Genomic DNA, 10,745 nt, shown 5'->3' on the forward strand with positions numbered 1-10,745 from the left:
AAACTTTTTTAACTGTAAAATCATTCCTTTGATTTTTGATTCCTTATCTTTAATTTTATTTTTATGGCGAACTAAATATATTATTATTATTATTATTAGAACAATAATTATTTAGAATAATATTAAAGTGGATCCGAAAAGGTAGTACAAGAAATAGTAAATAGTAACAAGACGGTATTACAACCAAATAAAATAAAATATGATAGTCGAAATATAAGAAAAAATAAATATTAATAGAAATCTAAGCATAAGAAACTATAGAAGCATACTACAAATACTAGTATGAATGAATAACAAGACAATACATTGCATACTAGTCTTATACCCTTATCTATATCTTCCCCAACTTCCTATCTAAAGTCATGTGTCATCGGTAAGTTGGAACTGCATCATGTCTGTCTAATCATCTATCATCAATTCTTGCTCGGTCTATGTCTAACTCTCCTGAAACCATCCATAGCCAGCCTCTCACACTCCTTTTTACATGTCTGAACTATCTCAGTCTTGTTTCCCTCATCTTGTCCTCCACAAAAAGTCAGAATCACTCTGATTTCACTTTGATATCCTCATTTCTAAAAAAATTAACTTCTAAACGTGAGAGTTCTTAACTGGTCAACATTCCGCCCATTAGAGTATTTCCTTCGTACCAAACGCACCCTTGATTTATTTCCAACGGTACTAGCAAACTTTGATATCCCTTCTCAATTTGTTTGGAATTTAACTTATAACTATTGACGTTTGTGTTAAAGACTTGGTTAGTTAACGAAGGGGGCCTTTTGATAATAGAAGGTAATAGAGGCAAGGTTAGTAATTTAAATGGTAGAAAAGATTCTGTTTATTTTTTATTTTTATTAAAAAGCTCGAGTATGAAAAGGGGAAGGAAATAATTTGGTTATAATTAAATTAAATCAAATACATCATAAACATTCTTTATTGGAATTGATTAAGAAATTTATTTTTGCTTCACTCTTCCAAAACAATAATATATCACAACGAATTTGTCAAATAGAAGTACGTACGTCTCCCTTTTCTCCCTCTATGTTTAATTCATATGACTCTTTCAAAGTCAACCTGAAATTCGACAAGAATTTAAGGTGAGTATCTAGAAATTAATAGCATCATCAATAAATTATAAATATTTTATTTGTTATGTTGCGTTTTTTAAAAGTTAATTTGATTAATTTTAAAAGTTAAATTAGATTGCATTAATTCGATATTGTTAACAAAAAAGTTAGATATTCAAAAACTATACGAAAAGTACTATAAATTGCATTTTTTTTGCATATCAATATAATGCAAAAATACATTGTAAAATGTTAGTCAAAATTTTTATAGTTTGACTCTAAAAAAGGAAATCATGATAACTAAAAATGGACGGAGATAGTAAAGTATTACTAAAGAGACTTTAAATGTAGTTTATTTTTGGGGAAAAGTCAAATATATCTTCGAACTTTTTCTACAAACTTGAGTAAATACAGCAATTTTTTTAAAGGAAGCATCTTTGACTTTTTAATTTTTAAAAAATTGATCAAACAGGCTACACATTATGATAGATAAAATTAGCAGTTTTGGTGATGATAATGAAGTAGATATATGATGAAATAGCTGAGTTATGACAAACCAGATCAGACACCATTGTTGTGTATAAAAATATGGATAACTGACATAAATTAAATCTCACTAGTTTAAGAGGTAATTACTTAGATATATTCTAGTTTGCAATATTACATATCTTACTAGATTTTGATGTGTTCATATACGTTCAGATACGTCCAGATACATGTATCTGGAGATACATGAGGTCAAAATTAGGTGTAATTTGTTCTAAATACATTATATCTAAGTAAATTCACATATATCTGAGCTACATACCAAATCTCGTTTGTTTCCCTCGCCTCTCTCACATCTTGCTCACCACTCTCCCATGTATCTGGGATAATCACACTTGATACATACAGATACATGTATCTAGTGTGATTCACACGTATCCGAGATACATACGAATCTCGCTTGCCTCCCTCCTCATCTTGCTCGACTCTCTCCCTATTTTTGTTTATCTGGTAGCAAAAATACATGTATCTAAGTGTATATTCCTCAATATATGGTAGAAAACTCTTAATTAGTGATCAGATACGTAATATTTTTAAAATATAAATAATAATAGTATTTATGATAATGAAATACTCCATCTTCCCTAATTACTTGTCCACTTTTGAATTGACATATCTATTAAGAAAACAATCAATGACATGACGAGTTTACCATTTTACCCCTATTAATTATGAAGTGAATGAAAAGTTCTACATTTTTCAAAGTAATTAATCATTTAATTAAGGGTATAATAGGTTAAAAAAAATTGTCATTTCTTGATTTGTCAAAATAGACAAGTAATTAGGGACAACTATAAAAGGAAAAGTGGACAAGTAAATAAGCAGAGTATGTATTATTAGGTAGTTTTCCTAAAATAAGTCCGCTAACTTCACCAAAGAACAGTCTTAATTGACTATAGACTTTATTAGTACGCTGCGTAAATTACGGGCGGGGCAGCAAAGAAGTTTGTGTTATTTTCCATGGGAAATGGAATTAAGGAACAACAATATTCCCTCCATCCCCCTTTCTAAGTACTTTCGCCTCGATTTATTTATACTTATTCATTATATTAAAAATATTTTATTATTTTTACTATCCATCTTAACTTATCAAGAGCTGTTTATTTTTTAATATTAACTATTCATTTCATAAATCATTTTCAATTTTGTTTTTGAAACGCTAATATATAATTTCATCTTATTTTTATAAATTAATAAGTATATAGAACGAATTTTTTAATAATGTTAACAATTAATATGAGATGAAGGGAGTAATTACTAGCCAAAACTCTAATGTGAACTTTCGTTTGTGCAGACTAATACAAACAGCCAAGAAGGAACAAGATGGGCCTACCTAGTAATAATCAAATCTGATTGAGTACTTCAATTTCTAAAATCATTATCATTCTTAAATTATACGGTTTTCACCGATTTAGTTGTTTAGCCAAATTAATTACAACCACTAGCTACAGAGGCAGACACACATGTATAGATGAGGAGGCACGTGTACTTGTTAATTTAAAAAAAAATTATGTATATATATACTTTGAGGAATGAGTATATATTTAACTGTGCACCCTTATAAACAGAAGTGCACTTTGGGGCGTTGGTTGAAGCTGATTCCACCCCTGTGAAAATCGATCCTTGATTTAAAGGGCTATCATAACAGTAAAAGTATGCTTACGGGGGATTCAAACTGGCAACCAACATGTATATTCACAACATCTTTGACCAGGAGCTATCACAGTCAACGGTTACAACAAAGCTAAAATATAAATACTTATTAGCTTCGAACTCATACTTGACCTATATATTTGTTATTTCGCTACTACTCACATTACTATGACTAATCGGACACAATATTATACCACAATCAACATTGAAAGTTTTGCTAGTGCCTACGTTATGATAATAATGCTCCTGCAGTCTTCAAATCCTGAATTTGTCTCTAGCTAGCAGCTATATATATATAGAGTCGTGCCATGTGACAATTAATGGCAGCCATTGATGAAAAAGTCTTATTATGAATAGTAATTCAAAGTCTTGTAATTGTGTCCCACCATGCATGGACTTCACAAAATTTCTACGTGTTGGGAGTGTGTAGTTTTCTCAGTTACAGTTCAATAGAAACTCACTTGTATAAATAGCGTCCTCCATTTTATATTTTTTTGCATCGAGTTGAAAGCCATAAGAGCTATATATTACATATATATACTCAACATAATTTATAGTATTTCCACATTTTTGTTAGCTAGTACTATTCATCATGGTTGCTTCATTCAACAACTTGAAGACTTTGGCTATTGTTGCTTTTGCACTTGCCTTATGTGTGCAAGTTACCCTAGGTTAGTATATATAAGGGACTACTATTAATTAATTGCTAGTTATTGCAATATAAATATTGATTATTATTAGTTTATATACTGTATATTTTAACTTGTTATAATATCACTATCATAGATTATTTTCTTTATATTAGTGTTTTTTTTATTGTCAAAATCAAGACATATTATGAGCATCTTATAGCCTATTTGACTAAACTTCGCGAATCTAATTTTAAAAAATGTTTCTCAGGAAAATATTTTTATCAATATTCACTACAACAATTTATGCTTGATCAAGTTTTCAGAAAATGTTGTATTTTTAAAAAAATTAAAAATAGTTTCTACTATTATTCAAAAACACCTATTTTTTCCTAAGCTTTGACCAAACACATAACCCCCTCAAATAACCACTCTTAGCTTCCAAATTTTTTTGACCAAACACACTATTATTAATTAACCAACCGGTTAACGTAACTTATTAATGGTTCAATCAAATTCAATATTTTGACAGTACATACATTAATAATATATTCTAAATCCATAATTTCCATAAGTCCAAAAAATTCAATATTAAAAACGTTGGAATTCAAACTCGTCAAAATTAAATTCTAAATCCATCTCTTCTTAACTCGACTATAATTATGTGTGTGTAGGGAGCATAACATGCGAGAAACTAAACAAAGACTCATGCGCTTTCGCAATATCGAGTACCGGAAAACGTTGCGTCCTAGAGAAATCTCTCCGACGGAGCGGTGAACAAGTATATACATGTCGAACATCGGAAATTGAGGCTGATAATAAGCTCAAAAATCGAATTGAAACCGATAATTGCATCCAATCGTGCGGCGTCAACCGGAATACCCTCGGAATTTCTTCGGATTCTCTCTTGGAATGCCATTTTACAAAGAAGTTGTGCTCACCTGAATGCTACAAACAGTGCCCTAATATTGTTGATCTCTATTTCAACCTTGCTGCTGGTGAAGGTACTTGATCTACGATTTACTCCTTACGGCTCAATTTATATGATAGTATTTAACTGTGCACCGATTTTATTTTTTTAAAAGAAGATTTTTTTGAAATTTGTAGTCCAAAATAACCCATAAATATTTATGCAACGGTTTATCACCTCATCGAGAGTAAAAAAAAAAAATTAATTTAAATTTAAATTATTATTAGTAAATATAGAGATATATCTTTCGTTTTTTTTATTATAAAAAATTGACTTAAATAACGAGTGGCACATATATAGATCGAGAGAAATATGTAATTTTTTAAACCTTGGAGTACGATTAGAAAATCAAAATGTTGCGACACAGAAGAGGACATTGTATTGCAGACCGAAATTAACTAATTACAATGCTTTCTTTCAATTTATGTGACATAATTTATTAACAAAGATTATATAAAGTTATTCTAAACCTGTCATAATGTTTGTATATAATTTATAAAACTTTTTATCTTTAAATACATCATAACAGAGCTATAACAATAAAACAAAATATTAAAGTTAAAATGAGAAATTGGTAAAACTAATTATTTTTAAATATAAATATGTCATTGGTTTGATTGACAGGTGTATATCTTCCGAGGTTATGCGAAGAACAAGGTGGAAATGGACGCCGTGGAATGGCAGAGATTAGAAGCTCGGGAATAGTTGCACCAGCACCGGAAATGGGAGTGAAGCCCGCCAATTTTATGATTTCTCCGGCAATGTCTCCTTTCTAAATTCAAAATTAGAGCGTATAAATAAATATAACTATATAAGACTAAGAACATGATACACAAGTTAAATTATTACTCTCATTGTATGAAATAAGGACTTTGGTATCCCAATTAATTACCATATGAGAAGTTTTTTTTTTATTCATGTTACAATTACTATTTTAATGTTATAGTGTTAGGTCACGAAGGTCTAGAGTGTGTGTTTTTTTGCCTTCTAAGAAATTATATGATGTTTTTATGTTATAGATTAATAAGAAGAATCGAAAGACACTTTTTAATGTTAGAAGAATTTTAGTTGTTGGACTTTGTGAATTTAATGTGTTTTCTTTAGGTTAACAAATCTGAGCACCGTTTACGTATATCTTCTTTTAATTTATTATCAATTACTTACTACTAATATTGTCATTTTCATTGTCTTGTACATAAGGTATACTATTGGTATCATAATCAAATCTTATCAAAACAAATAAGGCTAACAATAAGGAAAAAGAGAACTCTGTAACCACCAAAGGCGAATTCAGGATTTGAAGATTTTGAGTGCACCAATATCACTTTAGCTCAAATATGAGCTCTAAGATAAACTTAAAATATAGCATTGTAGCTAGAATCAAACCCGAGTCTCATGGGTGGTTATTCTAGCTAGTACCAGCAGGACATTAATGGCAAATATATACTCCTCATGGGTGCACAATTAATTATATTCGAATATATGTCAGTTTCTCAAGATGGATATACACTTATATACATGATTTTTTTCGAAGTTAATAGATACACGTGCACCCCTATAGGGTGGATTCGCCTCTGTTGTAACAAATTAAAGACTTATTCCACTGTAATTTTAAAAAAAAAAGTTTTAAAATCAGAATTTAGAAGTTTTTCACGTATCATACATTTTAATTGTGGAACGTGCTCATACTTCCTTCTCATTATATCAATAGTCAATATTGATATATCGACATTCACTATTATTCATAATCATCCTTAACCATGTCCTCCGATATCATTGAAGAAAAGAAAGACCTTTTGATCTCACTAAATACATTGCATTCTTAATATAATTTATTTGAATCAATGATCAAAAACAGTACACCTAAATTATTCTAGTATTTTGAGTTACACACATGAACTATTGAAAATGTGAATTTCTTTATCTGTATTATCACTCAATAGTTAGCAAAACACACCTCGACTAATTAAAAAAATTAATGTGTCAGCAAATAGAGTCGTTATATATATGTATGTCAGGTGGACGAAGATTTTATGAACAAACGCGTCTAGAAGCGTTTCTATAAACAAACATTTGGTCTAGTCAATGTTTAGGTGTACCATTCAGACACTTCAAGTACGAAACTCACATTCAATAATTGAAGTATGAAACTAAATAAAATGAAATAGTTAGCTATGTTTTTTTATCCTTTTAACTCTATTTATTTTGTAAAGGTAAGTAATATATTCAAAAGATAAACAACTTAGCACTATGGTGGTACTTGGCACTTCTCCTAATCCAAAAACGATACTTATTTGTTTTTCTCATTTTAATTATATATTTAATTATTTGAACTAAAATAATTAGGTTTCAATTAGATCTTCATTAGTGGAGAGAAAATAATAGTTATAGAAATAATACAACATTTCAATTTTTGCCGCAAAATTCCCCTATTTTCCTTTTGCTAATATTCAACCTGTTGAAATGGAAAGCATGCCGTTTGATGATCGAGGAGGACATGAAAACACAAACTACACTCGATGACCTCCTAGAGGAATATAGCAATTTCTTTTTATAATATTTTAGAATTTTAAATTAAATTACTTAAAATTTATTATTAATTAATAAAGCTTTTGAGAAAAAATCTCAAGTTATGTATTGCAACAAATATCAATAATTTTATTAACTTACTCAAAGAATCTTTCTCAAGTTATATAATAAAATATACTGATTTTTCACCTATAGAGTTTTATGAACTATAAACACATATGAGATACTAGTTTTCTAATTTTTTTAAAAGGTATAATTTCATTAAAATACAAGTAACTAATTTATCTTGCAAAATAATAGTTCAAAAATTACATTATAATTCTATAGCCCAAAATATTTGCACTCCTTTATCAAAAATGGCACATAACTGGGATTAATTAACGATTTTAATTGATTTCTAGATTTGAACTTGTGTGCATTTTATGTCCATTTTCGCCGGTCTCTTCTTCGTTGGAGACGGCGGCTGCTGCTATTTGTTGTTGTCGTCCGTCTTCATCGGAGACAGAGTGGATGAGGGAGAGGAGAGGGGGGCTGGGGTTTCACTACTGGTGGTTCGTCGGTATCCTTGGCAAGGCTTGCTTCGCCTGAGCTCACAGGTCGAAGCACCGGAGCGGTGGTGTTCTCGCCGAAGAAATAGAAAAGAGAAGGGATTGATTTCGCCGTCAAACACTACTAAAAAAACAGTGAATACCGACCTAAAAATTTCTGACCTCAAATGGAGGTCGGTAATTTTCGACCTCCGGAGGTCGGTATTTACAAGTAGTCGGTTTTTATGCAAAATAAAACGGGAAAACCTAATATCCCCAGCAGAGTCGCCATTCTTTCGCGCCCCGTTTTTTTTAAAACGGGTTCTGGTGCACGACCTAACAACTTTTTTGGGTTTTGGGTGATTTAGAGTCGCCACCTAACGAATTAAGGCGCGTTAGGACACCTATCTAACCTAACTAATTTTAGCTAAGGTTTACGAATCAGAGATCAGGGTAAGGGCTCAAAATACCTCAAGGGAAAGGTGTTAGGCATCCCTCAAGGTCCACAAATGTGGGTTCCGGCCGTATCTCATGCAATATGTAGGGGTTACAAGTAGCAAGTATGATCACTTCATTTATTATTTGTTTAATTAGCATGGTTACTAAGTGATAAATAATATTAGATAATTAAAGCCATTTTAATTATTTATTTAATTAATTAAGCATGCAAAAACTAGGTGATAACAATATTAAGCAATTAAGAGCACTTTAGTTATTTTTATTTGATTAATTAAGCATGCAAAACTAGGTGATAACATAATATTAAACAATTAAAGAAACTTTAGTTATTTTAATTAATTAGTTGAGTATGCAAGACTAAGGGATAATATAATAACAAATAAATATTACACAATTAATAAAAGATGAGCGAGGGGACAGAAATTGCACAAGTAAATAAGCAAACAATTTTTATTTTTTTTATTAAACTACCCCAAATAAATATAATAAGTAAAGGGAGAAAAGGAAAGGGAGACTCTGAAGGACTTTAGGATCAGCACTCGATTTTTCTTTATTTCGGTCAATTTTTCGTAGGGACAGACAAAACCAAGGTTTGTCAGTTAGACCGAGTCGATGTCATCATCTTCATAGGGCCTAAACTACCCCTACCCCACCACCGCATACTTTTCGTCTCTAAAAGGTCCTAACGTCCCCGCTTAAGGTCCAAGAGGCATTGGACTACTAATAAGGGTGAATTTAGACAAAGATAAAATATATTAGGCCCACCTAGACACCAAGTCAAACAAGTTGGACGATCATTTAGCACGTAAAGTCTCATGTTGGCCTCTAGATTTTACTTCACATGCTAACAAACACAGAGAAAGTGAAAGGATTCATGCTAAGTATGTGTGCATACAAACATGTATTGACAACATAATTATAACAATTTATTTTAAATTTTCGAGGGGCAGAAAATTGATACAAGTGCAAAAGTGATTATTACTTAATTTTAAATAGGACAGAACAATGATAACAGATGCAGAAAATTGACGCAGTAGCATATCTATTATTAACGCAAAACATTTTTTAATTCCCAAACAGTTTATTAGATGCAGAAATTGATTTAGTAGCTGATTTTAGGCAGCAAAAATAGTGCAGAAATTATCAATTCCAGCAAGATTTAATCGGGCAACAGATATTAGAACAACTTAGCATGCTGGCAATAGTTTATTGATTTTACTTAACTGGCAGAAATATGCGTAACAAAAGTTCAATTGTTATCACGCTAAAAGTTGTTTAATCTGGTTAATTAACACAATGATCTTAGTGAGTCCTAAATGCATGACTTCTAATTGTAAACATACTGAAAATGTTATCAAAAACTATAGACATGACATCTATTTCTTCTAAGCAACTCATTACACCCTATAGGCATGATATGTATCTAATATGTAACAAAATTTAAACCTATATGCGTGATTTCTAAGCCCCAAAATATATCAAAAATTAATTAGATCCTATGGGCATGCTTTCTACCTTTATTTTACCATGCTTATACTTTACATATATTAGAGAACAAATGTCATTTATTCAAAAAAAAAAAACAGCTTTGCTTAAATTATTTAATATGCTGAAATTAATTCTTATAGGTACCTTATAAGTGATAAGACATGCTAAGAGGTTATTACCATATAAAGAATTATTAACGTCTGAATAATTTTATTAGCACCAAGATCATTAGAATCTGATATTAACATACAAAGTTATTAATCTAATTATTTAAAACTAACTGACGTACATAAAACTACTAAAAGATTAGTAGAGCATGCTAAAGATATAACAAATTATAGACATAGATAATAACATGAATATTATCCCGTAAGCATATTTCCTGATTTTAGTATGGAGGCAAAATCTTAGATTTTACATGTTAATTTATTTCAGATTGAATGAAAAAATAAAATAGCATTACAGTCTCACTAAGGCTTAGATCTTAGGTCGGTTGTTATAACACATTTATCCTATTTTATGATTAAGTGATATGAACATATTAACAATCACACGTAAAAATAGTAAAGAAACACAGTTAGCACGCATATCCCCTCCCCCCCTTAAACGATCCCCCAAGTTGTAACATATATAGGAGAGAGAGTTAAGAGTTTACAAATTATTACAGAACGATAATAAGAAAATAAATAAATAATAAAAATAGTAAAAATATGAAATCAGCCTGTATATCCTTCTCTATTATGGCGACTCTTCATATCTTGAGCTTCTAGTTTAATCCTGCTAAACCAAAGAAAGGAATACTACGAGTACATATAGATATAACAAAAGCAAATATTATTTATAAGATCGATTATATAGACATAATCATGAAGCAAACACA

General features: G+C 30.4%; 1 protein-coding gene across 1 annotated transcript; it reads left to right on the forward strand.

The window, feature by feature from the left end:
- Positions 1–3,759: 3,759 nt before the first annotated feature.
- On the forward strand, positions 3,760–5,924 carry LOC125833097 (uncharacterized). Its single transcript, XM_049512267.1, has 3 exons — positions 3,760–3,934; positions 4,567–4,896; positions 5,487–5,924. Exons 1-3 carry the CDS (start codon positions 3,856–3,858, stop codon positions 5,636–5,638), a joined length of 561 nt encoding a protein of 186 aa, XP_049368224.1. The 5' UTR covers positions 3,760–3,855; the 3' UTR covers positions 5,639–5,924.
- Positions 5,925–10,745: the final 4,821 nt, after the last annotated feature.

Source organism: Solanum verrucosum, unplaced genomic scaffold (assembly GCF_900185275.1).
Source record: "Solanum verrucosum unplaced genomic scaffold, falcon-dt-bn FXZP01001054.1, whole genome shotgun sequence".
NCBI classification, from domain to species: Eukaryota; Viridiplantae; Streptophyta; class Magnoliopsida; order Solanales; family Solanaceae; genus Solanum; species Solanum verrucosum.

What these genes read in the sequence shown, in the direction of transcription:
- LOC125833097 (XM_049512267.1), top strand. Translation starts at nt 3,856, where the DNA reads ATGGTTGCTTCATTCAACAACTTGAAGACTTTGGCTATTGTTGCTTTT. An exon ending in ATGTGTGCAAGTTACCCTAG is followed by an intron (nt 3,935 to 4,566) that starts GTTAGTATATAT and finishes ATGTGTGTGTAG; the next exon opens with GGAGCATAACATGCGAGAAA. An exon ending in CAACCTTGCTGCTGGTGAAG is followed by an intron (nt 4,897 to 5,486) that starts GTACTTGATCTA and finishes TTTGATTGACAG; the next exon opens with GTGTATATCTTCCGAGGTTA.